We start from the raw sequence: 26,805 nt of genomic DNA, 5'->3' as shown, positions 1-26,805 counted from the left end.
AATCACGCAACAATAATGAAAATGCCAATAACAGGGAGATTTGGTGCCGGAGCTATAAAACGTGGACTATGGAACAATGGAAGAAAATCGTTTGGTCGGATGTCTTTTGTATCACACTGTTTCCAACTTCTGACCGAGTTTACGTCACAAGAGCGAAACCTGGCAGGGGTTCCGTGATGATTTGGGCAGCCATATTGTGGTATTCCATGAGGCTCATGGTTACTCTGCAAGCTCGCATTTAGGCTGATCAGATTCATCGCACGGTACGATGAACGTTCCTGAATGGTGACGCTGCGTTCCAAGACGATATGGCCCCTGTCCACACAGGGAACTTGTTCTATGAAGATGGGGATGAATTGTCGCATCTCCCATGATCATCACAGTCACCATGTCTCAATATTATTGAACCTTTGTAGTCTACATTGGACAGATATTTGCGTAATCCTGCCACGATTTTGCAGGACGAATTGTATAAATTTCCTTTGAAAACCATACAGGACCTGTATTTATCCATTTTGAGACTGGCAGCTGCTTTAAATGGCAATGGTTTTCCTACACCGTATTAGGTCTGGTAATGTGTTGTGTTTTTGCTGTTTCCATATATTTGTCCATCCCCTGTAGAATAGCATGACAGCAAGTGTCGAGTGAAAGACGAAACGGCAGTTGGTAAGGTTTTTTTGAGTTCTGCAATGTATTAGTGTACACAGAGCCTTTTGCTTCTTGCTTGGTGACATGTTGTCGAGTCTATAGCAAAACGATAAAAACTATGCTCAGCACAGTTCCTTTGTAACATAGGCTTCTGCAGAGTTTGGATCGAGATCGAAAAGCTGCCTCGTAGCTGGAGATGTGAGAACGACTCCCGGCGCAGCTTTCCCCCCTAGTAAGCTTCACGTATGTAGAGTATGTCAAACCACACCGTAATCTGGAGTGCGTGTATAGCTGCAGTGCGGCGATATCGACTGAGAAAACCGTATAGTAGGTCGGAGGAAGATCAGGGAAATTATGCCGCTGGCGACTCCTGGATATCTATACAAAGAGTACTACCGGATTTTTGCAGGTAAGACTCCAAGTGGAAAGACACAGCGTGGAATGCTGCGCTTGTAGAGAATCGATTGTGTGTTGATAGTTGTGATTCTCATCGTCAAGGCGTATAAAGCTATCTACAGTCTCGTGAAATCTGTTCTTACAGTATTTCACATCCCCAAGCGCCGTCGAATCGACAAACTGATGCATCTTCTTGACGAAGCGCGTAATATCGGCTCTCTCTCTGGGCCGTTGCTTTGATATACGATTACAGGATTTATTTCCGCATGTAATTCGGATTGTTGCGTATAATGCGAGCTGCAAACAAAACAGCTGACAGCGCGAGTGAAGTAAACGGGTGGGATATAAATCTCTGTGCTGTTAGTGAATATAGCGTGCATATGTACGCCACAGGAATATTTTACGTTCGGAGAATTCTGCCACAGCCTGTTCTGTCATGCTTACTAATTCACAAACGTCCTATTGACAACGCAATGGTGGAGATACGATAGAGTGTTCATCCGGCATTGTCGAAAGAGTGACGCTCGACCATACGTTACGGTTTCGTAATCTTATTATGCGGCGTGCAGCAAGTGTGTTCAAACACTCTGCGGTCTTGTACCGCGTCCTACGCGTTTCAGCGTTAGTTTCGCGTAGCTTTTATCCTGAAAAATAACAAAACTAGCATGTCTTTAGTTCCGTATTTCCGGAAATATCACATAGTGAAAGACGTAACATTCATAATCCGATACCACAGTTTAACACATACAGTCACGATACACCCGCTCATTGTAAATAATGAACACGGTTGAATACGGTATCCGATTAATACGGATAGTACCGTTTACATTTTTTGTAACACGGTTTGTACGAAAAGGAGCGTACGTAGCGCAGAAAACTGAAGCAATAACAAAAGGAAGGCATCAAATTTATCAGTCTTTATGTTCCCTAGCGGCCACAAAGCGGTATGAAACATCATATTACAGGACTATTAAGCTGCCAATTTTTTTTTGTAACCTACGGACATTTACTGAAGAGTATCGTTTATTTTTAGAAACATGAAGTAGATAGTAAACGGCAAGAGGCACGATGAATTGCAAAACGACATCTTATATGTACACAGTAACGTGAAGTTTTGTTCATTGAAGTTCGAAACGAACCAGTTTATGAATGCATAAAATAGGAAACTCCTACGTAATGCAGTATCTAAATTATTTAACGTGCCAGATAAGTCACTATCACCGTAGCTGTATTGAAAACTGCTACATACAATGCTTGATAACAAAGCCACAAAAACAATAAAACTGCTTCCCAACTCAAAAGAAACCAGCTCAGGAGGTCTTGTTACATCAGAGCCGGAAACGTCGTGTTTCGAAGAAGAAATAATTACCTCCATCAAATATTCGTGAACTAAAAAGTCGAGTGAAGAGTAAATAGGGGCAAATCTTTAGACATCGTGTAAAATCGGTGTGTGTCAACGCATGTGCCAATCATATGATCTTTCACTCACAGAAATATTTGCTTTTTATGGATAAAGTACTGTGTTTCTATTCTCTTGCTTTCAGAGGTATAAGCTACAGTTGTAAGCAATTCCGAGAGTATTTCTTCACGAAGACACTGTAGTTTATGTCATTCAGGTAATGAGTTTTAGCTGTGTTTATATTTATTTTAGGATTATTCAGGTCTCTTGATGTTTTACTAACTCATAGGACGCAAAAATATAAAAGCTATTTTCTAAATTAAGTAGAGGAGGAATTAATAAAAAACATTAATGTTATGGTACATGTGACGTTACGTGACCAATGGCTTTCTTACCGCTCAGATGGTACCAACTTTCGCAGCTTAGAGTGTCGCGACTGCAGTTAGACTGTGTCATTCATGGAGGTAAAAAGTGAATGGAGGTTGCACTACAGACTTGCCGTCTATGTCGTTTTGAAGCCAGACTGGACGCCGTTTAAAGTAGCCCAAAACATTGGCGATTACTGTTTACGAGTGGTTCTGGTTCATTATTTCTGTCCTGTGCGCTCAATAACCGTTTAATATACTAAAAATTATAGAGCTTACATGAACGTAGTGTCAGGAAGGCAATTTCGAACGTTTATCTGTTCCTGAATGCGTATTTACTCTAGCAGTACGACACAGTCAAAGTGACTTCACGGGGAAGTGTGGGTATGAATGCAGTGAACATAATGTTTTGGACTAGTTAAGATGGCGGACATCGGCTTCAGATTTGTGACACCTCCCCTCTTTTTTTACCTCCATGGTGTCGGTACTACATAGTAGGAATATCTAAGAAATTTGCGTTCATATGCGAAAATCGTAGAGTAAAAATATATATCTCTACTATTTGGCGAAAACAACCGACCTTTTGTTACCAACATACATCCATAGGCCGAAGGACGATTGTTGATAAACCTCTGTGTAGGCTCGATCTCATCTCATCTTCATGGTCTTTTCGCGGGATGTACGTAAGAGGAAGCAATATATTGACTGACTCTTCCAGGAAAGTACGCTCTCGAAATTTTCACAGTAAATGACACTGCGATACAGAATGCCTCTCTTGCAGTGTCTGCCACTAGAGTTTGCTGAGCATGTCCGTGACTTTTTCGCGCTTACTAATTGAACCTGCAAGGAAACGTGCTGTTCTTGTTTGGATCTTCTCCTTCAAAATTATCTGGAACGGATCTCAGTCTGACAAGCAATATTCAGGTATTTGTCGAACGAGTGTCTTGTAAGTTACTGCCGGCCGCGGTGGTCTAGCGGTTCTAGGCGCGCAGTCCGGAACCGCTCGGCTGCTACGGTCGCAGGTTCGAATCCTGCCTCGGGCATGGATGTGTGTGATGTCCTTAGGTTAGTTAGGTTTAAGTAGTTCTAAGTTCCAGGGGACTGATGACCACAGATGTTAAGTCCCATAGTGCTCAGAGCCATTTGAACCATTTTTTTGTAAGTTACTTCCTTTGTTGATGGACTATATTTCCCGAGGATTCTTCCAACGAATCCCGGTCCGCCGTCTACCTCACCCGCGATTAAAAATACGTGGTCGTTCCGCTACAAATCCCTTCGTAGGCATATTCCTAGATCTTTTATGGAAGTAGCTGCTTTCAGTTCTGTTCTGCAATCGTCTAATCACACAGTAATGCGTATTTTGTCTACGCACACGCAATAAATTAGATTTGTTTATGTAAAGGGTCAAATGCCATATAGCCCCCGAAGTGACGTGACGGTTACCGTTCGACGTTGGCGAGATGAGCAGTACTCTAAGCTCACACCATAGATATCTTACTCTGTGTCTTACACCAAAGTTCACAAGCCTCAATACCTGATCCATTCCGGTGATCTACGATAATCTGCGCCCAGTAGATGAGCTATTTATTCTGATATTAGACAGAAAATCTCAGTCGATACTCCATCTGATCTAGTGACCTTTCAAGTCTCTGGCGACGTCAGTGGTTTTTCTTTTCCGCACTCGCTTATAGAATACCTGTCATTCTTGCAACTGCGCGACGGCTGAAAGTATGAACAATATTTATGATCTTCTTTAGTGAAGAAACAGAATTCAGTATATCAGCTTTCATATTACCGCTCTCGGTTTCGCTGTGGTCACAATCAACAACCATCTGGGCAGGAGCATTTTCTCCGGTGACTGATTTTACGAGTGACCTTTTTTTCCCTTTTATCCGCAACACGGCATGTTCTCGAATCCAGTGAACGCTTCTCACCTAGCTGTGCAAACGGTTTATGGATGTCTCTGTGATTCTACTCTGCAGATCTACATTCGAGTTACTGTGTTACTCTACAGACTGTGCAACGCGAATAAAGCCAGAAATTACGCTCGCGAGGTGCGCTCCAGAGGGCCGCAGTCGGACGCGCTGGAGAAACCGGTTCCAGAGATGCGCCATGTGGAGGACCGTGACCTCAGCCAGCAGACGGACAAGTCAGCCTTTGCTTGCTCACAGTCTGCAGCCCGGCGGCTCCGTTTCTGATGTCAGTCACGGCAAGGAACGTATTGAGTGCTACGGAATGACCTGAGTTAGAGGCCTGTTCTGAGTAAAGAACGTTTACAGTATGACTAAGTCACGACTAGGAACTGACTTCGGCGGAAGCCTACAGCATTACGGCTGGTAACGTGACCAAATAGCGATGAGCGAATGCAGACTCCATAATGCTGTTTGGCCTTGACGGGCCGTACTTGCTTGGGCAACGTGGGTCCAGAAACAAGACGATATCCCTCAAGGGAAAAGAGTGAGGTGCTGCAGTTGTAAGGCACTGTAGTCTACCGGTATTCGAGAAGTTGGCATTTCAAATCCCCATCATTCCATCTAGATTTAAGTTCCCTGTGATTTACTTAAATAACTTAATATGTATACTGGGATGTAAGCAAAAAAAAAAAAAAAAAAAAAAATAAAACAACCTCGACTACAAATTTCTTTAGAAAAAACAAAATGTATGACAAACACAAAGCCGCTCCTCTTTACCTGAAGACGGGGCACAGTAAGACAGAGTTGGCAGCTTTAAATGTAACAGGAAAATACTACAAGTGAAAACTGGAGGAAGAAACACCAACAGCACCAGGTGAAAAAAGATGGCCATTGCTTTTCGCATGACACACGCTTTACTCACAAAGGGAGCTATCTCAAGGGGAATTAAACTATGACACCAAAACACTGATATTAAAACAGAATGATTTTAAGCAAGAGAATACTTCCGAATGACAAGAATACCAGGCGTAAGAGAACCCAGAAATTCGAAAGATCTTTCGCAAGAAGATGGGTCTAAAGATCATGGATGGACAGTATAGATAGTGAGGAAGGGAAGAACTATATCAGAAAGATAAATCGAGTCAGTTACAAAAAGAAGACTAAAATTTCACGAATATCTGCTTACGATGGGCGAGAAGAGGTTAAAAAAACAAGATTTTTAATACACTTGGCAGCAAAGATGAAGTTGCTGAGGAATGGTTTATGGAGGTGAGAAATGACCTCAGACGAGCTGAATTAAGTCGTGGAGACACCTCAGTCCGGCCCAAGTGTAGGTCAGTGATCGACAGCTTTAAAGGCTTTCAGGGAGAAAAGAAACTGGACAGGAGATGGATAGCGCAAGGAAGACAATCTACCATAGAAAGAATACAAAGATTTTGATCAGCAAAAAAGGTTCCCAATAATGCGTTTAAGTGTCACCTAAAAGAATCACGGGATGGTTCCTTTGAAAGGGCATGGCCGATTTTCCTCGCCATACATCAGAATCATGAGCTTGTGCTCCATTTCTAACGACCTTGTGGTCGATGGGACTTTAAGTCATAATCTAAGTTGAGAAGAGGACCAAAGATCCAAGCACGAAAAAAAGTGTTTTGTAGTGGTACTGGACAGATTTTCCGCAGAGCTCTGTCTACGAAATCTGTTTCCTTAGCTGACTGTTACCGGCACAGTAGCTCAGCGTGTTCGGCCAGGGAGCTGGCCACAGTCAATAATTAAAAAAAACTGAATGAAATTTGCATCGACGGTGTTTGAGTGGTCTCAAGCGGCATTCACACAGAACTAATGACGAGAAATAAGGAAGAAAATAATAGATTTTAGGAAAGTGGTCAGCGGGGTTGGCTGCCGTGCGGAGGATCCGGGTTCATTTCCCAGTACTGTCAGGGATATTTCCTTGGTGGGAGGACTGGAATAGGGTCCACTCAGCCTCGTGATGCCAACTGAAGCGCTATTTGAGAGAGAAGCTGCGGATCCAAGGTTTCAGAGGCCGATAATGACCAGGAAAGCGGTAAGCTGACCCCACACTCCTCCATACCTCATCCAAATGAAGCCATTGGCTGCAGGTGACATGGCGATCGGTCGGTCGCGAGTGGCCCGTCTGAGGCTTCCTTTCTTTGTCTACAAAAGAATTCTATCGCAATTTTGACCTTTGGCATCTGCAATTGGAATGTTTCGTCGCCCATCAGTAGAACATTTTCATATTTAAAAATGAAAAGCAAATGAAAAGCATTTTATTCCACAATATCTATTCATCACCAACCGATTTTCGGTGTTTCGGTCCGTTAACAGGTAACAACTAACGTACATTTAAAACTTAAAAAGAAATGTTACCAACGCACAGAATCTCCGTTCACGACAGTAAGCAGGATTTCTACGTCTACATCTACAACTATACTCCGCAAACCACCGTGAGGTGCATGGCAGAGGATACGTCTCATTCTACCAGTTACTGCGGTTTCTTCCTGTTCCATTCACGTATGGAGCGTTGGAAGAATGACTGTTTGTGCGTGCAGTAATTATTCTAATCTTATCCTCACGAGCGGGAGCGAAAGGCTATTTACAATTTGTACAGAAACCAGATGGCAGTTATAAGAGTCGAGGGGCATGAAAGGGAAGCAGTGGTTGGGAAGGGAGTGAGACAGGGTTGTAGCCTCTCCCCAATGTTATTCAATCTGTATATTGAGCAAGCAGTAAAGGAAACAAAAGAAAAATTCGGAGTAGGTATTAAAATCCACGGAGAAGAAATAAAAGCTCTGAGGTTCAACGATGACATTGTAATTCTTCAGAGACAGCACAGGACTTGGAAGAGCAGTTGAACGGAATGGACAGTGTCTTGAAAGGAGGATATAAGATGAACATCAACAAAAGCAAAACGAGAATGATGGAATGTAGTCGAATTAAGTCGGGTGATGCTGATGGAATTAGATTAGGAAATGACACACTTAAAGGAGTAAAGGAGTTTTGCTATTTGGGGAGCAAACTAACTGTTGATGGTCGCCGGCCGGGGTGGCCGTGCGGTTCTAGGCGCTACAGTCTGGAACCACGTGACCGCTACGGTCGCAGGTTCGAATCCTGCCTCGAGCATGGATGTATGTGATGTCCTTAGTTTAGTTAGTTCTTGAAACTTTATTAACAGACTTCCTCAGGAGTATTCCAGTGCACCTCTTCAGTATCTCTGTGACGCTCGCCCACGAATTAAACAACAAACCTGTCTCAACTGTATCGGGGAAGGACATAAGAATGGTCAAACTACAATGTAAATAGTGGTCACTGAACAAGGGACACATTTGGAAGTACAATGTAACGTGGGCTCTAATTGTTGATAAAACATACACATTTTTTATTGTTTTTTCAGTATAGGAGGACACATGCTGGTATACAGAACGACTGTAACCTCATGATAGTTTAATTATAAAGAAGTATCAACTTAGTTCCTAAGCAGAACAGAGCTTATACATACAAAATTAAATTATACGCGTATAAAGGTAATGATATTATAACAGCGAAAGACATTTGCAGACGTCTGTCGGCTGTCCACGTTTACTTCACATTTATTGTTGGTTAAGTAGTTGTTGGGAAAAAAGAACACTGATTGTTCGAAATCAAGCAAACAACTAATGCACGCAGTAACAAATGTCATATAAACTTTAACAGCTGTTTGAAGATAAACCTGTCGGTTAACGACGCTATTTGTGCAAATAAACAGCATTATTAACAGTGGCTGGTTGCTGTTTTCTTCTCTGCAAAAGCCATTTTACTGATATTTAGTGCCAGTCAGTTCCCTGGTAAGACAATTAGAAAGTTACACGAAACATATTCGCAATTGCGAATACGGTCAGCCACCAGTTGTGTAATGGAATGACAATGAAAATTTGTGCCAGACCAGGACTCGAACAGGATTTCCCGCTTATCGCGAACGACTCACGGGCAGACCCAAACTTCACATGTCGTCGATCATGCGTCACAACCTGCACTAGCATTTGTTGTGTAATTCCCGTGCGGGGCGAGGACATTTTAACTGAAAGTCACTGTCTGCTGACCGAGAGAGGTGGCGCAGTGGTTAGCACACTGAACTCGCATCCGGGTGGACGACGGTTCAAACCAGCATCCTGCCATCCAGATTTAGGTTTTCCGTGATTTTCCTAAATCGCTTTAGGCAAAGGCCGGGATGGTTCCTTCGGAAGGGCACGGCCTATTTCTTTGCCCATCGTTCACTGATCCGAGCTTATGCTCTCTAATCCCCGTTACCGACGGGACGTTAAACACTAGCCTCCACTTCCTCCTCGCTGTCTGGTATCGGCAGTTATCGCTACTGCAGTGCCCGTGTTTGGAAGTAATTTCCTAATTTGTCTCATCATTTTTTCCCCGTGGTGCAGTAAACATAATAATTTTATGGTATCAGAATACCTTTTCAGCTTTGGGACACAAATCAGTTACCAACGAACCGAAATATGCTGTTTTTTCATTCTCATGAGAAATTTAGGTTTGGCAATAGGAACGTTTTCCATTTCAGATCTTCATATGAATCCCAACATGAAGGTTAGTGAACACATGTTACACTAGGCCTACGCAGAATGTACGAAAACTGAATTCTACAAAAGTAGATTTGAGAATTTCACACAAAATTATGTGTTCCTTTTATGGATTGAAATGCCAAAATTACATGACTTAGGACAGAATGGACAATAATGCAATGCATAACCGACGCCTTCATTATGTCACTATATCTGAACATGTCACCAAAGAAGACGAAGTAAATACTCCTTAATTCCAATCAAGAACAACTGCCAAGATGAGAAACATAGAAGTAGATATCCTCGGTGTAACAAAGCAGCTTAAATCACTTAATAAAGGCAAGGCCTCCGGTCCAGATTGTATATCAGTCAGGTTCCCCTCAGAGTATGCAGATAAAATAGCACGAAATTTAGCAATTATATACAACCACTCGCTCACAAAAAGATCCGTACCTAAAGTCACACCAATACCCAAAGAGGGAAGTAGGAGTAATACGCTGAATTACAGGCCTATATCAAATGGTTCAAATGGCTCTAAGCACTATGGGACTCAACATCTTAGGTCATAAGTCCCCTAGAACTTAGAACTACTTAAACCTAACTAACCTAAGGACATCACACACACCCATGCCCGAGGCAGGATTCGAACCTGCGACCGTAGCAGTCCCGCGGTTCCGGACTGCAGCGCCAGAACCGCTAGACCACCGCAGGCCTATATCACTAACGTCGATTTGCAGTAGGGTTTTGGAATATATACTGAATTCGAACATTATGAAGTACCTCGAAGAAAACGATTTATTGACACATAGTCAGCACGGATTCAGAAAATATCGTTCTTGTGAAACACAACTAGCTCTTTATACTCATGAAGTAATAACTGCTGCCGACAGGGGATGTCAAATAGATTCGATAGGCTTTCGACACCGTTTCTCACAAGCGTCTTCTAACCAAACTGCGTGCCTACGGAGTGTCGCCTCAGTTGTTCGACTGGATTCATGATTTCCTGTCAGAAAGGTCAGAGTTCGTAGTAATAGACGGAAAGAAATCGAGTAAAACAGAAGTAATATCCGGCGTTCCCCAAGGAAGTGTTATAGGCCCTCTATTGTTCCTGATCTATATTAACGACATAGGAGACAATCTGAATAGCCGTCTTAGATTGTTTGCGGATGATGCTGTCATTTACCGTCTTGTAAAGTCATCAGATGTTCAAAACAACTTGCAAACTGATTTAGATAAGATATCTGTATGGTGCGAAAAGTGGAAATTGACCCTGAATAAGGAAAGTGTGAAGTTACTCACATGAGTACTAAAAAAAATGAGCTGAATTTCGATTACGCGATAAGTCACACAAATCAGAAGGCTGTAAATTCAACTAAATACTTAGGGATTACAATTACAAATAACCTAAATTGGAACCATCACATAGATAATATTGTGGGTAGAGCAAACCAAAGACTGTGATTCATTGGCAGAACACTTAGAAGGTGCAACAGGTCTACTAAAGAGACTGCTTACACCACGCTTGTCCGCCCTATTCTGGAGTATTGCTGTGTGGTGTGGGATCCGCAGCAGGTGTGACTGACGGATGACATCGAAAAAGTACAAAGAAGGGCAGCTCGTTTTTTACTATCACGAAATAGGGGAGATAGTGTCACAGACATGATACGTGAATTGGAGTGGCAATCATTAAAACAAAGGCGTTTTTCGTTGCGACGGGATCTTCTCATGAAATTTCAATCACCAGTTTCCCCCTCAGATTGCGAAAACATTCTGTTGGCACCCACCTACGTAGGGAGAAATGATCATCACGATAAAATAAGAGAAATCAGGGCTCACACAGAAAAATTTAAGTGCCCGTTTTTCCCGCGTGCCGTTCGAGAGTGGAACGGTAGAGAGACAGCTTGAAGGTGGTTCATTGAACCCTCTGCCAGGCTCTTTATTGTGAATAGCAGAGTAATCACGTAGATGTAGATGTACTTCGGATATCGGTTTTAAGTGCGTGGCAAAAGCTTGTTTTTCTTTTACACCATGTATTGACATTTCAAACGCGTCAACGGGAGAAGTGCGAGAAGAACTACTCATATGCACTCCGAATGTAAAGCTCTCCAGTGAAGAACCGCCAGTGCTACCTCTGAACGCTCAGAGGCGCTACATCACGGGAGTCTTGCCAAATGACCGTTATTTTCTCCAGCGTTTGGAGCCTGCTCTGAGTGGCGAAGGACGTTTCTTGCGGCTGCGCGTCGCGTCAGTCACTGCTACTCGCTGACACAGCGCGCAGTAATGTTCGTTTCAAATGTGAGAAAACAGCACAGGAAGCAGATAAAATGATAAAGGGGGCGAAAGAACAGAAGAATTTAACATCCCCTCTACGACGAACTCATCATACACTAAGTACAATCCCCCGTGTTAGACCCTGTTTGGGGAACGAACATCTCCTCTATAAAAATCAACATGGGTTCCGCAAACAGAGATCTTTGGAAAAACAGCTCGCTCTGTTCCCCCACGAGATCTATAGAGCTGTAGAAAACGGCACTCAGGATGATGCCGTGTTCCTTGTCTACAGGAAGGCATTTGACACCGTCCTAAACTGCCGTTCAGTGAAAAAAAAGAAAAGAAAAAGAGCTTACTGAGTATCGGACCAGGTATGCGACTGGCTTCAAGACTTCCTTGCAGATGTAAGTCAACTCGTCGCTCTTAACGAAACAAAATCGACAGATGTGGAGGTATTTTCAGGAGAACCCCAAGAAAATATAAAAGGACGTTACTGTTTACAACATACAGGGTAGCCAGAAATGGTCTGAAAAACATATAAGGCTGCGGTAACAGTGGCAACGATATCGGTGGATTCTGACGACGACCGACATCGGCAGGCGACGACCGATCTTTGCAAATCAAACGTCACTACGCGCGCGGTCACAATGTAGCCAATCTGATCGCCCGAACATGGTCTTCGGACGACAATCGGTGAAATTCAAATCAGCTTGTTTTCTGCGGTCATATTGCCCACACAACACGAAACGTGGACTGTGAGAAACTGATAAGCTTGGTCAAAGGAGTAGTTTGTGGCATCCTGAGAACGAAAAATATCATGATTGGGACATAGTTCGGAATCTATGGACTGAAGTCACAGATTTATTGGAAACCACAAGCAGACAATATCACTATCGAAAATTTTAGGCGTGAGTTATAACCTCAAAAAATAATTTCTTTAAGTAAGAAGAATGGTGTATACTATGCTTAAAGTTACTGTAGAGGGTCTTTTTCCGGGTGTAGTAGATAGACTTTAGCAGTCTACAAATTATTATTACTGCTTACCGACGCTTCTTTACCAGTAGGACGGTGATTGTGTTACACGAAGTGGCTTCTGCTTTTCAGTGCTTTAGGTGTCAGTTTACCTTCTAAACTCTTTCTTTCACACGTATGCTGAATGACAGTCATTGAAAGCTAACTGAAGTATCTCTCACAACCTGATATAAATGCAGCAAAACAGAGGATTTGTAATCTTGCTTTTCAAGGTCACTACGAATCATCTCGAGTATATAACAGAATGATTCTCATACATTCCTAAAACTCGTCTGGTAATTCCCAGAACTGAGAACACAGTGTACAGTACGTGCCACGTTATGTTAGAGATAGACACTGCTCATTCACACGCATTCGGCATCTTTTTAATAGCAAAAGCCGCACTGTAGCACAGAGGCGTTGTGGTAGCCATTCCACCCTTGGATGTTAAAATCTAACCTACTTCATACAGAGAACAGATTCTAACCTAACCTTAACTCATTGACACCGCAAAAAACTATCGAAGGAGATCGGACGCACTGCGACCACACTGTCGTCCGAAAGTGTTGCAGAGTAGGCAATGCTGAGAAATAACTGTCGAGAAAAACATTCGATACGTTGCTCCGTTTCCGAGTTAATTAACACTGAAGTTAGCCAATCAGGGCGTTGTGCACAAATTCAAGTGGCCCGCCAGAGACGGTGTTGCTAAACGTGTTCTTCATTTGGTTTCCAAAAGCCGAATAAGAGAGCGATACAAATCTTAGACATGGGACTGTAGTAAGGATCGAACGTGAGCCAAAGGCTGAGCAGTCTCGAGTACTATCATCTACTGTATGAGGACAACTGACACTAATTATAGCTCGTCTGCCTGATTGACTAACTTCAATGGTAGCAGTACAACACATCGATTTTTTTTTCTTAACAGTTTATTTCCCAGCACAACTTGCTCTGCACCACTCTATATATAAATGATCTTTCGTGTAAGATGGAGATGTGTATAGGAAGGAAAGGACGCCAGAAGACTAGCGAACTGCAGCGAAGACCTGCAGAGTTTCGATAATTGGTGCAGGGATCGGCATTTGATCTGGAAAGTGCTCGTAAATAAATGAAAGGCATTGGTGATAAATCACTTGAAACAGTAACCACTGTAAAAAAAAAAACCTACAAGTTATCATTTGGAGCGATCTAAAATGAAATGACCACACAAAAAAAATTGAAGAAAGAGCAGATATTGAGAATAATTGGAAAAACCTTTAGGAAACACTGTTCATACCTTTCGAAAGAAATTGCTTATGCTTGTTCGACCGATTGAATACTGGCCATCAGTCTAGGACACTTATTAAATTGGATTAATAGACGAGACAGTTTTCAACAAAGAGCAGAGCGTTTTGTCATGGACTCATTTAGCTGGCGCGAGAGCTTTACAGAGCTGCTAACAAACTCCAGTGGAAGATTGTGAGAGGGGTGTTGTGCATAACCCATTGTATATTACCGAAATTCTGAGAGAGCATGTTTGGGTTTAGAGTTGAACAACATGTTACTTCGTGCCTCATACACCTCACAAAATGATCATGACCAGTAAACCAGAGAAATTAGATCTCTTACGTAGGTATACTGAGAGTCATTCCTTCCACATGCTATTCACGAATGGAACAGGAAAAGAGGGAGAGGATCAGATAGGGCTAATAGAAGTACCCTCCACTATAAACAATTATATGTAGATTCAGAAAGAAGCCACCTCTGCATATGGCCAAATGGTGATTTGAACCATTGCCCTCCTGAGTGTTTGTCCAGTCCTACCACTGGACCATCCCACTTGATGAAACAAGGTGTGTGTACAGCAACGATTCATTATCACAGACAAAGGATGCTCGTGTACTATATTTCTCTGGAGAATTTGCAAACAATGATCTGCAAGAAACTAGTTTCTATTAATCCATGAGACCTATAAGACGGTAGATACTTGCTGCCAGCTTGATGCCATATTCCTTGACTTTTGGACTGATGAGTTCCTAGCATACAGGACACAGCGTATCATTCTTGATGGAGAGAGATCTTCTGACAAAGTATCATCGGGTGCACCCCAAGGGAGCATTACAGTCAAGAAAATTACTTTCCACCATAAACATAATTGACCCTGCAGAAACTCCATGAGACTGTCTGTTGATGTTGTTAATAAATATACAAAAGTTGCTATGCCAGAAAATCTTACTTAAATGCAGGGAGACCTGCAAAGGACATATGCTTGGTGCATGGATTGACAATTGGCCTTCAAAATAAAAAAAATGGAACGCATTGTGTGTAAATGGGCAAAAATAACAATTATTTTTGGTTCCATAACTGCCAAAAAAATCTCCAGAAACACATTCATTAAATATCTAGGAGAATGAGTACAGGGTGACTGCAAATGGATAAACTGCATAAAATAAGTTGACTGATGGCAGATCCCAGACATATTCTTTTGAAAAATCCTCGGAAAGTGTAGTTGCCACATGAAGAGTATACGTTACAAAACCATCTTTTGACTGATACTTAAATACTAGTACTCAGCCCAAAACTCTCATGAGGTACAATTGATAAAGTAAATACAGGAGATACACAGAAAACAGAGTGTTTCATCACTGGTTCGTTTGTGCATGAAAAGATGCCACAGAGATGCTCATCCAACACCAGTGGCAGACACTGTAATAGTTGTATTTTACATCACAGTGTTTTGTTTTCGCAGAGTACTGTAGCTTTTATGAAGCTACATTGTATGCATTGTCCATTTTTATTTTGAGCGGACCATTACTGGTCTACATGCGAATCTTCAGTGATTGTATAATTTATTCTCGTACCCTCATAGAATATCTGTAGGTTCTTCCTAAAATTATACTTGAATTTTTAGTTGGTTTCTAGCATGTCTCCGTTGTGTTACAGGTGAGCCTCATCATTGCCTCATCTGTAACACAACAAGGATTTGGTTGAAACCATTTAGGAATTAAAGTAATAAAATACACACCTACTTAAGTGGGCCTATAGCCTGATACCAGTCTGGCACAAATAAAAATAAACAATAAAGCACGCAGCTTTGCCTATGTATTTACAAACAGGGTCATTCATCAGCAATATAGTGTGCTTCACTATTAAAATTCTGAGAGCTTACTTTAGTAAGAGAGTCAATCAGCATCCTTCTTCGTCCTACATATATCTTGTAAAAAGATTGTGAAAGTGAAATTAAATAGATCTGAGCTCATACAGAAGGTTATCAACAGTCTTTTTTCTCAAGCACCAATCACTGCTGGAACAGCAAAGGGGGGAAGTAATAGTAGTTCATTAGGTGCTCTCCACCACACACCATTCAGCAGCTTACAAAATCTAGATATAGATGTAGACTTTCTGTAAAGAGTGATTTCTGATATTTTTATAGTAATTAAAATTGTGTTCTTTCTTCCATAAGTGACAAGGACAAGCATTCGCAAGGTTGCACAGCTAATCAAAATTACTGTTAAAACCATTTCACATGACATTGTGGAGGGGAAAAATGTGCATGAAACCGTGACTAAGGTGCTTCACCTGGTCACAGAATGAACTGTGGTTGCAACTGCATGTAAATTTTATTACAGAAGTTAACAATAATTTCCTTATGTACATCTACATTAACAATGAGATGTGGTACTTCGCAAACTTTACATCCACGAAACACAGAGCAAGTGAATGAACGATCCAAAGAACCCAATGTCATAAAAATAAAAGGTGTGAAGTCAAAGACCAAAACAAAGCTTTTCAAATTCATCAAAACCGAATTTGTGCACAGAGTGCAGGCTTTCACTTATGAGTCATACAGAGACACAACACCGTGCTTTCTGAAAAAAATCAGATATTGATAATGAAATTATTGCAAAAAATGGATGTCACTTGCTCATTTTATGACAGCTTAAAGATGGAAAAAGTCAGAACCCCAAGAGCCTAAGTAGAAAAAAATGACAAATCACAGTGAAATATTAAATAATGAATGGGAATTCCTGGTAACATTAATACTAAAGTGCATATATCAATGAGGCAAGTTCTATGGTTTGTCATTTGGAGTGCTTCTTTACTCATAGACAAGACTCCATTAGTAAGACAGGTACGTAACTGACCTCCACATTTCCATTTTTGCATAAATAGTGTAATTGCCCCACACTATGTGCTGCACAGCATTGTTGTAAAATGACAGTTTCACCATTTTATCTTTGTTGTTTTTAATCTCTTCTGCATGTATTATGTTATGCATATGTTTTGCAACTCATTCACTGTTTAGTTTTGTAGAATATCACTATTATATCAAACAAGACAATAATCAAACAGCTAGATGTACAAAGTGCCTTATAGAATACTGCTGACCATTTGCATAGCTTTTCAAGAATTACTTGTTCCTTCAATCCTTTCTCTTTGCAATCAGAGATTTTATCTAAATGGCTAAAGCCCCATGATACAAAAATGTACAACATTTGAGAACTGCTCACAGGCTTTCTGGAATGGACAAATCATTTAAGTTGTACAGTCAAAACACAAGTGAACTGTAAAAGACGGTAGTGCCAGATAAGATCCATAACACTGAACAAGAACAGCTTTGCCTATCATATCAACACAAAGCTGTTTTTGAGAGAACTGCTACAAAGTAGACACTAACACTATTCTCAAGGAATGTAGTTATGAGGTACACAGTGCATAAATTTCTTAGTCATTTTTAGATAATTAATTTAGCAAATAAACTTGGAGATCTTTTCACTAAAATGTCCTACACAAGCAGCTGCAGTAACCAAATAGGTTTACTATAACAGGTCTCAAAATTAGCATTTATGTTGGAAATGATAGAAGGGGGAAAATAAAGTACATTAGATGTGCTTGACTTTCACCAAGACGTTTGCTCATTCACATTCATTTCTGGGTAAGATGTTGGAAATGACAGAAGGGGGAAAATAAAGTACATTAGATGTGCTTGACTTTCACCAAGAATTTAGCTCATTCATATTCATTTCTGGGTAAGATGATTAACTATGAAAAGGCACATGATAAATCAGTAAAAAACTGAAGATATAAAATTTATGGTGAAATTTTAGATCGACGACTGCAGGTGATAATCTGAATTTAGGAAAATATCCTAATATTGATGTTAGCAACATAACAAAAAAGATCATAATTAGTCAATGAGGAACAGAGAGTAAGAGTAAATTATGGGATACAGTCAACAATCATTATTTCTTTTTAAAAAAGTATCTATTTAGGTTTAACATTTTTCATTCTAGCAATTCACGTAAAATCATTTTCACACTTATTTTGTCAGACACATTGCCATACTATACATTGCTTCACACACACACATACAATATATTGGTTTCCTACACAAACAATGTGTCTGAAAGTCTTGTTTGAATTCAGTCATGAAACTGCTACAGTCTATAATGTGGTCTACATATCATGCAGTTGTTAGTCTTTTTTTAATGATATTTGTTACTATTGTATGTTATTCTTGACATCAGTCCTTCCATCTTAAATTTGCAATTGTTTGTAGTGTGACCAGAGAATAAAATGTTTTTGATAGCAATATTAAGCAAAGACACTTCATTAACATAGCAGCTAAAGGTGCTGCACTAAAGAAGCAAAATTTTAGTGACAATGCAATGAAGGATAGCCTTTCTAAAACTGATGATTGCTATTTTATTTCTGCAGGAGGTTCTGCTGTTCCTGATTCTAAACGGGGACGTGCTCCGGCATTCAGCTTTGGCAGCAGGTAATAACTTTGACAGCTCATTTTGTGCAATTTTCTGGTTTTATGAAAGCTAATTTTTGTGGATGAAACTGATAAGTTGATTTATCATACATAGTATAGCTAAAATGTTTTGTGTATATGAGAAACACCCAATTTCGTCATTGATTACTTCCTGTAAAAACATAGGTTTACAATTACTGACTGAGTGAGCTAGTTCCCTACATGGAGAAACATGGGCAGACCATCTCTGACAGGAAAATAGCTCATACAACATTACTGTGCCAAACCAACACTGACTTCATGACATCTTTGATTATGCAAGAACAATAAGTATTCTTTAAATTTCCCAGCAGATTAAAACTGTGTGTAAGATGAAGAATTGCACCCACGACCATTGTCTATAGCACACAAGTGCTCCACGGACTGTCATATCCAAGCATGGTTAAAAGTGAGTTGTGCTTGGCTCAGGGCGATTTGTGCTTGGATAGTTCAGTTGGTTGAGCACTTGCCTGTAAAAGATAGAGGTCTCAGATTTGTGTCCCAGTCTGCCACACAGTTTTAATCTACCAGTAAGTTCCAAATCAGTGCACACCCCACTCCAGAATGAAAATTCATTTATGAAAGAAGTAGATTTGTATTTCTTATTTACAGAGATGCGAAAACTGAGTCTGGAGAAGAAGAATTAACACTAAAATATATGCCAGTGATGGGGTAGAAAGAATTTTCAAGTTATGATAAAGCTATCTTAAAAATAATGCTATTGAGAAATGTGCCAGTTTTTTCTTTTCAAAACTCACCATGTCCACTAATACTTTCTTTGCATACATCTAAAATTTGGAATGCACTATGTCATCAGCAAATAATTCACTAACTTGTCCATAAAATGAAAGTTGAATGATTAGCAGTATATGGTACTCAAACTGAAATATAGCTGACAAAAATTAACTTGACATTAACATCCTTAACACGTCACAGAAAACATATTTCTAATTATATAGTCCCTAATGTCAAAACTGACAGCAATAAAGTAGCTAACAGTAAGACACAGTTGAAATAAAACCAGTATTAAGATCAACTGCACATCCCATATAAAAGGTAAATCTAACTAGTATCCTTTGTGCTTTGGTCAGTACCTCCAAAACTAGAAACAACGAGATCAGAGCTTGTAGTCTATGTCCTACAGGAGCTAAAACTGCATCCTTCACTATGCTGGTAACTGCAGATGACAGCTGTCATGAATACGTGCAGATCAGGTCACTGGGTTTTCAGTGCACATAGTTAACTTTATGTTAACTTGTTATTTATGCCATTATCATTATATCAACATAATGTAAAAATGAGTGATTAAATAAATAATAACAAACTTTCTTCAGAACCTAAAGCAAGAAACAGAAAGGACAATTAGATGTTAAAGTCCCAATAGTCCCTGCCTACATCGAAAGTGATTTACAGAAGCTACTGAAAATGTAAACGAAGATTCCCTGACATGAGCTTCTCCTCCCCAGTATTAGTTGAGTCTTATAACTATTACTCCACCTCATTACTGTTGTGAGAACTGGGACATGTTACAGAAGAATTGACATGTTTCAATTCACAGCTCATGATATGATTTGTTGTTTACTTTTCTGCATATTAGCACCCAGATTATATGTTTCATGATATTTTTTTCAGGCACAACAGCAAGAATGACAGTGCAGGTCCTGGACCAGGCCAGTACAATGTGACTGGTCTTAGTGCAAAAGGTAAGTTTCTGATCACACACTTTCTTTGTTCATTTAGCACACCATCCTCAGATGAAATAAAAAAAAAGGAAAATAATGATTTTATGTGCTTCCCCATTCTAATTACTTCTTATGATGCCTACAGTGATACAATAAATCACAAAAAATTCTTTAAACTGATTACAATGAACTAAGAATTACCTAATCATTGAAATCAAATTGCACACTGCCATGCTGTGTCCAAAAATGTAAATATTGAATGCGATTATTGTAAACACAGATTAATAATTTATAGCATGTTAATCAAATCCATGAATGTGTCAAGCTGTTGTGCCAGCAGCACAGAATACCAGTTAGTGACCCACCTATTCTACGAAATAAATGAATATTTCAACTGTAATATAATAGTGTGACACTAATAACAAGCCCACTGTTTTGTTATATTGTGTTATATGTGTGACATTGTCAATTTCTGTAATGGCTAAATGACAAAAAAATTATTATTATCGTCATCATCATCATCATCATCATCCATATAAAAGCAGATAAAAAGTGTAATTGAGGTATATAAGGAAAATTGCATACAACGCACTTTTTTTTAAAAAAAATGTTCATTTCTGGACATATCATGGAATTATGCTTCTGTGAAGAAAGTACTCACTTCTACTAAACCAATAATAAGTAATTTTCTGTAAAACACTTCTTATACTTTACATAACTGTATAGCCAAGGCCTAAAGATGTATAATATCCCTTAAATTGTACACTTCTGAAGATACAGATTAATTTGTCAAAACCAGTACAGCAAAGTAATTCTATTCTGAAATATATACTACAATTGCCAAAAAATAATATCTATTACTAAGATAAGAAAGTTCATTTACATATATGTCAAAAAAATCATTTGTTTTTGAGTCATTAATGAAATTTGACATTCAATGGCTTTTCAGGTACAACCCAACAACTCCATTTACTTACGCACACATTTGACTCATTGTATTCTAGAAGGTATTGTATCAGCAGGGAGACAGATTTGTCTTCAGTGTGTCCATTATGTACATGTGCTACAGGTTATAAGTTAACTGAAAGTGCCCTGTTCAAACATGACAGGATATTTGTTTTGTGAGCAGGAAGACATGATTGTTATGTATAGCCACACAAATTGTAATGGGCCCAAGGCTGCAAAGCTGTATCAAACAGTGTTTCCAGACCAAAGATAGCTGAGTCATCTGAAACAATCACAATCACATTTTATGTTGCTTATCATTGCATACTGAGGCAGCGTCTATACCACCACAGACCTTGGATTGAGACAGTCTCAACCCACACATTTGCCACAAAATGTTAGGTATCCAGTTGTAATACTATAGTCTCACATCTGCTGCAGCCTCTTCCATATATACACATCAATTTCTGTTGAAAAAATGCACTATGGATCTTGATTTTTTAGGGAAAGTAATAGGGTTAATTTAGGCAATGAGGTTCAATTAGTTAAATTGATCTGAGCAGGATGCTGCTTACTACATGCCAATTAAATTTTGAAACAGTGTGCAGACATCCTGAAGAAGACATGAAGGAACATAATATGTAAATGTGGGATACCAGGCAATAAAATATTAGTGTTGTCAAGCATCTGTATTGAACCAGTGTGAATAAGCACAACTGTACAACAAAAGCCTTACAGCAAGTGAATGATGGAGAATAACAAATATTTATTGGCTGCTCAGAGAGTGAGATTCTCTGAAGGTGTTTGCCTGGACAACTCTAGAAACACACATTATACAGGAACAAGACTTATGAAAGACAATAGATTACCTCCTTCCAGGACATATTGATGGTACATTATGTAGAAGTAGGTAGTAGAAAGAGCTGAAGCCACAGCTTCTTCTCATGTGCCTTGCATACTTGGCTATGCACAACAAATTTTGGAGCATCTGCAGGAAACCCACAACACTGCAGCAGCAAAGTGTGGAGCAAGTGGCAGTAACAGACATGATAAGTGCCCATCTCAAAGAAGTGAGCCATCTTGACCTTTCAAAGACTGTCACAGAACAGAACTCTATGTATAAGTGTATCCTGTCGTTAAGTGTTCTCCTGTATCTCATGCTTTCCTCTCATTGAATCATCTGTGGTACATTCTCCAGACACAATATCAAGGCTTGCACTAGGTCTTTTTGGTGACACTTTGTTCATCAAACAAACAAGTTCTCCCAAAAACATATGGCAAAAAGAATTTTTTTGTTTAGCCATCATGTGCATTTTGCCATGGGAAAGTTTCTTCTAGAATGATTATGTTCCCTTTCAGATGCTATTTTACACTGGCACCTTTGCTCTATTTGTTTTAAACTGCTTCAGTTGTTCTCCAGGGACAGACCTTTTTCCATTTGAAAGTGGATGGCCTAGGGGTTAGTCATATACCAAGCCTTACGCTGACAAACAGCTAATGGGCCATTACCATAATACCTCTTCTTGTTGTAGTGGTTTGCTTTTCTGTTCCACAAATTACTGTTGTGGAATGGAATGAAGTGAAATGTACACAATTCTAAAACCAGTGACTGGAATTGTATCACACAGAACTACAATCACTCACATACAAAATCACATCACTCCCACATTTACTATCAAATACACAAATTTCTGTCAGATACTACAAAATTCTACAAAGATAAGCAATTATTTTTGATAGGTTCAGACACTACTGTGTCCCTTATCATTTGAATGATTACCACTATTTAAAATACCTTAATTTTGGACACTATTCCACTCAAAATGTGAATTCAGAATGGCTGTGTTGATTCCACATCCCATTTATGCAATTTTCTTGTAGTCACATAACATTCCAGTCATGTGTACTGCATTGTGAGAGCTGATGAAAATTTGGTAGTTTACCATATATATGACTACATGTGACTATCAATGGAATTATACTGCAGACATAATCAGCATTAAGGAAAGAGTAAACACCTTACCGTACATCTATTATAAAGAATCATAGTAGGGAATAAAAAATGGTAACTCTTACAGGAACAATTACCCTAAAGACACCCAATAATAGCTGCTGTTTATAAGATGCCACCAAAAACTTTTTGGCTGTTTAAAACAGTTGGGATTTATGTAAAAATACTAATATTTTCATGTCTATTTGTTTGTTAGGAAAGGACAGTCCTCCAGCTGCCACTCTTCATGGGCGCCCCAAGGACCCACGTCATGACAACACACCAGCCCCTGGTGATTACAATCCAGAAAAATCAGAAAAAGTAGTCCTTGACAACTCCCCGAAGTACACTTTTGGTCTGAAAACTCAGGTTGAGAAGCCTAGCACTACTCCAGGCAAGTAGTTTTTATATATCTGGCTTAAATATCCTGCTATTTCTTAACATTAATTGGAATATTTATATTGCCACCAAAAATAAATTTTAACACTTGTTATATATATTATTGTTCATTTTTAATTTGGCAGTTCAAGAAAAACTGACATTTCCATTTTTTGAGTAATTTCCTTCCATTCCATGTAGTAAACTCCATGACTAAACTGCACAGTAAGTAAAATTCCAAGTAGTATTCCCAGTGACTGCAACAGTTGGTAAATTACTTATTTGATTTTTATTATTTCTTGTAATCTAGAGCATGCTATTTGTCTATGTGTTCCATTTTTCTTAAGGGATCCTGCTTAGCTCCAGTACGCTTCTATCATTTCTACGGATGCAGAACACAGGAACATTTTCTGAAGATTAATATAAAGGAGTTTTATTTTCTGTTGTTACAGCTCCTAATGTGTACAACATTCCAACAGTGTTGGGTGCCACAAAGGAGGGTAACAAAAAGCAGGCTCCAGCATTCACCATTTCTGGGAGGCAGAAGGAACTTACTGATGACCGTATTCTTGTGCCAGGCCCAGGTACCTACAACGATGCACGGGCAGAAAACTACAAAGCACGCTCTCCAGCATACTCCATCAGCTCACGTTACCAGCTACCTTCAGACTCAACACAAAAGCCAGGGCCAGGGGCACATTCTCCAGAGAAGGTAAACAGCACACCACTAACACCTTAGGAAAACATGTTTTAACTGTAAATAAACAACATCAGCGGCACAATTGAAGGGCAGTGCTTTGTTTACTAATTGAAACCATGACTACTACTGACTGAAGTCATTCATCTATAACAGTATGCATTCTTCATACAAGGTGTCTTTCTGAGAATATTGTATAAAGACAACAAGTTATGTAAATGACTAAGTTCATTCAAAATAGTCATGGTTTTGGTAAGTAAAAACTCACTGTTTGATAAGTGACTGTCTGTTGTTGTTTGTCACCACTTGCTTCTAACAAACAGGGAAACCCATCAGTAACACAAGCAATTGATGTATGTTATGCTGTAATTAAGAGTCATCTGTGATTTCAGTAACACTACTGGGGGTTCGAGTCACCTAACAAATGTAACAAAGTTCATGAAATGTGCTTATTTTCTAAAAATGAAGATGTGCTTCAAGCATACATAAAGCTAGCACAGATTTTGTACAGAAACATAAGTAATCAGCAGCTTAATTCATAACCAACAATTACTTAACACAATGAAGAAAGAATTAACCTTTGTGACACACACACACACACACACACACACACACACACACACACACACACACACACACACACAGAAATCTTCAAACAGAACACTGTACAGTAATTGTTTTAAAGATCTAATTATGTGAAAAAATGTTCATTTCTGAAAACTAGTTGGGACCCATAACTTATGTTTCAGCATTTAGTTTTCAGTATACCAGAGAAGGTAAATATCACTAACTGGAACTGCCAGTAGTTCATAATAAACGCTATCAGAGAATAATTGTCCAAGAATGTGTATGAACAAATATATTATGTATTAAATCAAAGAGATCTAATTTTACAATGTGTGGAATTACAGATGGAAGATAAGAATTTAATGTCCAGTGGAAATGAGGTCAATAGAAGTGGAGCTCTAGGGGGGGTTGGAGAAGTGCAGAAAAGGAAACTGACTATGGACCTTTTCAAAGGAACTAGCCTGGTATTAACCTGAAGTGAACTAAAAAAAACACAGAAGGCTTAAATTTGGATGGTTGGATGTGGATTTTAACTGCTGTCCTCCCAAATGCAAGTTCAGTTTCTTAACAACTGTTCCACGTTACTTTGTTGTAAAATTAAAGAACTCTATTAATATTTATAAAGAAGGCAATTAATTGCCAATCCCTGCTAGTTAGTTTGAACAATTAATATAATCATCATGTATCACTATTTTAGCATATGTTTTAAACATTTAATTTAAAAAATAAAAAATAAATAAATAAGTAAAACCACCAGATTCCCCAAAGACACAACTTCCTTGTGAAGAGACAAAGTGACTGGCACAGTATTAGAAAAGCAGATTTGCATTTGAAAGTTGTTCTACTGATACTTCATTACTTGAATGTTCTACTACATGCCAAATAAGCTTAGGTAAAGGCATGTGCTGAATGTCATAATTTAATTTCTTCTCATTCTTTTCAGTGCTGATTTTGTAGTATGTTTTTAACAATCTTACTGTCAAAGATATATTAGCAAGCAGTGTGACACTATAGTGAAGGCAATAGACTAGTATTTGAGAGCAGAATGGTTTAAGTATCATCAGTTTTATTTGGTTCTATTAAATCACTTCAGGTGGATACTGGGATCATTTCCTCAGGAAGGCCATGTCTAATTTCATTCCTCATCTTCTTTTAGCTAGTGCTACACCTCTCAATGATATAGATGGTGATAGGATATTAATCTTATCTGCCTTCCTTTTCTCTTCAGTGAGGTGTTAACATCCTCTCCCTTTCAAATACAGAAAAAGCAATGTGTCTGAGGTACTAAATCTCACTCACAATAATAATTAAGTTCTAGATAGGCTACTCATTCCTACAAATAAATTTTATGGAGTGAAAGATGTGAACTGTTCAAAACTCAATTATCAATTTATTGTTCTACGTTCCACACATGTGCCTACTTTTCAGGTTATAAATTCCGTTATCATCATTTCATTGTTTTTGTCATGAGTAAAGCTGTATTGCTAAAATGACATTCAATATTCATTTAGAAGTGTGATTTTCAAGTCTAATAAATACAGAACTAGTTAACATATCACATTAATTTTGTACTATTATTATAACAGTTAGTGAAATACCAAATACTTAGTACCAGCACAGTATAACAATGCACCAATCTGAGAGGCAACTAATTAATTTGATTCCCTGTGCAAATGTATATTGCTTTTTTGTAATTGTATTATTGAATAACCCATTTATTGATTTAACCACAAGTACAAAATATGTTGAAATCAAAGAGCACAGTATATAGCCAGTAGACCCTGATAAATTTTACTGCACTAATCTTGCCTTGAATAAATTTGTACTAATTTTTGCAATAATGCTTTTGAACAAGGAATATTAAAAGAAAATTTCCAGAGATGAATGAGGTATGGAAATGTGTTCCATCAGCACTGAAAGTTATATTAAAGACTAACTATGTAACTGCAACGGGTTGCACCAGGTAACCCTCAACAGGCCATGGGCCCCTGCTCATTCGTTTGGAATCAAGCACTCCCCATATGTGGGGACATCGAGGGCTGATTTGCTGGCTGAGCAGAAGCTGCAACTCTGTGGCCACAGGAGGGGCTCCTGCTAGGTAACGTAGCACTCTTAGTGGGTGCTTGCTGTGGGTTAGGGTGCAATTTTCTGGCTTTGCTTTGACACATAAATGGGACAGGTTTGCTGCTGTGCTTGAGTGCT

The 26,805-nt window shown here is 39.2% G+C and overlaps 1 protein-coding gene across 3 annotated transcripts in view; it reads left to right on the top strand.

Annotated features, from left to right (window-relative positions):
* The window catches only part of LOC124623200 (outer dense fiber protein 3), a 109,669-nt gene that overhangs the window by 65,993 nt on the left and 16,871 nt on the right, over positions 1-26,805 (top strand). The window contains exons 3-7 of one of the 3 annotated variants that reach the window (XM_047149014.1): positions 18,266-18,326; positions 19,977-20,047; positions 23,179-23,355; positions 23,918-24,051; positions 26,567-26,701. In XM_047149014.1, the coding sequence (XP_047004970.1) occupies positions 18,266-18,326; positions 19,977-20,047; positions 23,179-23,355; positions 23,918-24,051; positions 26,567-26,701 (578 nt within the window). Of the gene's footprint in view, positions 1-18,265; positions 18,327-19,976; positions 20,048-23,178; positions 23,356-23,791; positions 24,052-26,566; positions 26,702-26,805 lie in introns of all 3 variants that reach the window. The other 2 variants (XM_047149012.1, XM_047149013.1) reach the window with 2 other exon arrangements.

The sequence above is a fragment of the Schistocerca americana genome, chromosome 7 (genome assembly GCF_021461395.2).
Source record: "Schistocerca americana isolate TAMUIC-IGC-003095 chromosome 7, iqSchAmer2.1, whole genome shotgun sequence".
NCBI classification, from domain to species: domain Eukaryota; kingdom Metazoa; phylum Arthropoda; class Insecta; order Orthoptera; family Acrididae; genus Schistocerca; species Schistocerca americana.
Note: the sequence above shows the minus strand (reverse complement) of the source record. Positions and strands in the feature narration are given on the sequence as shown.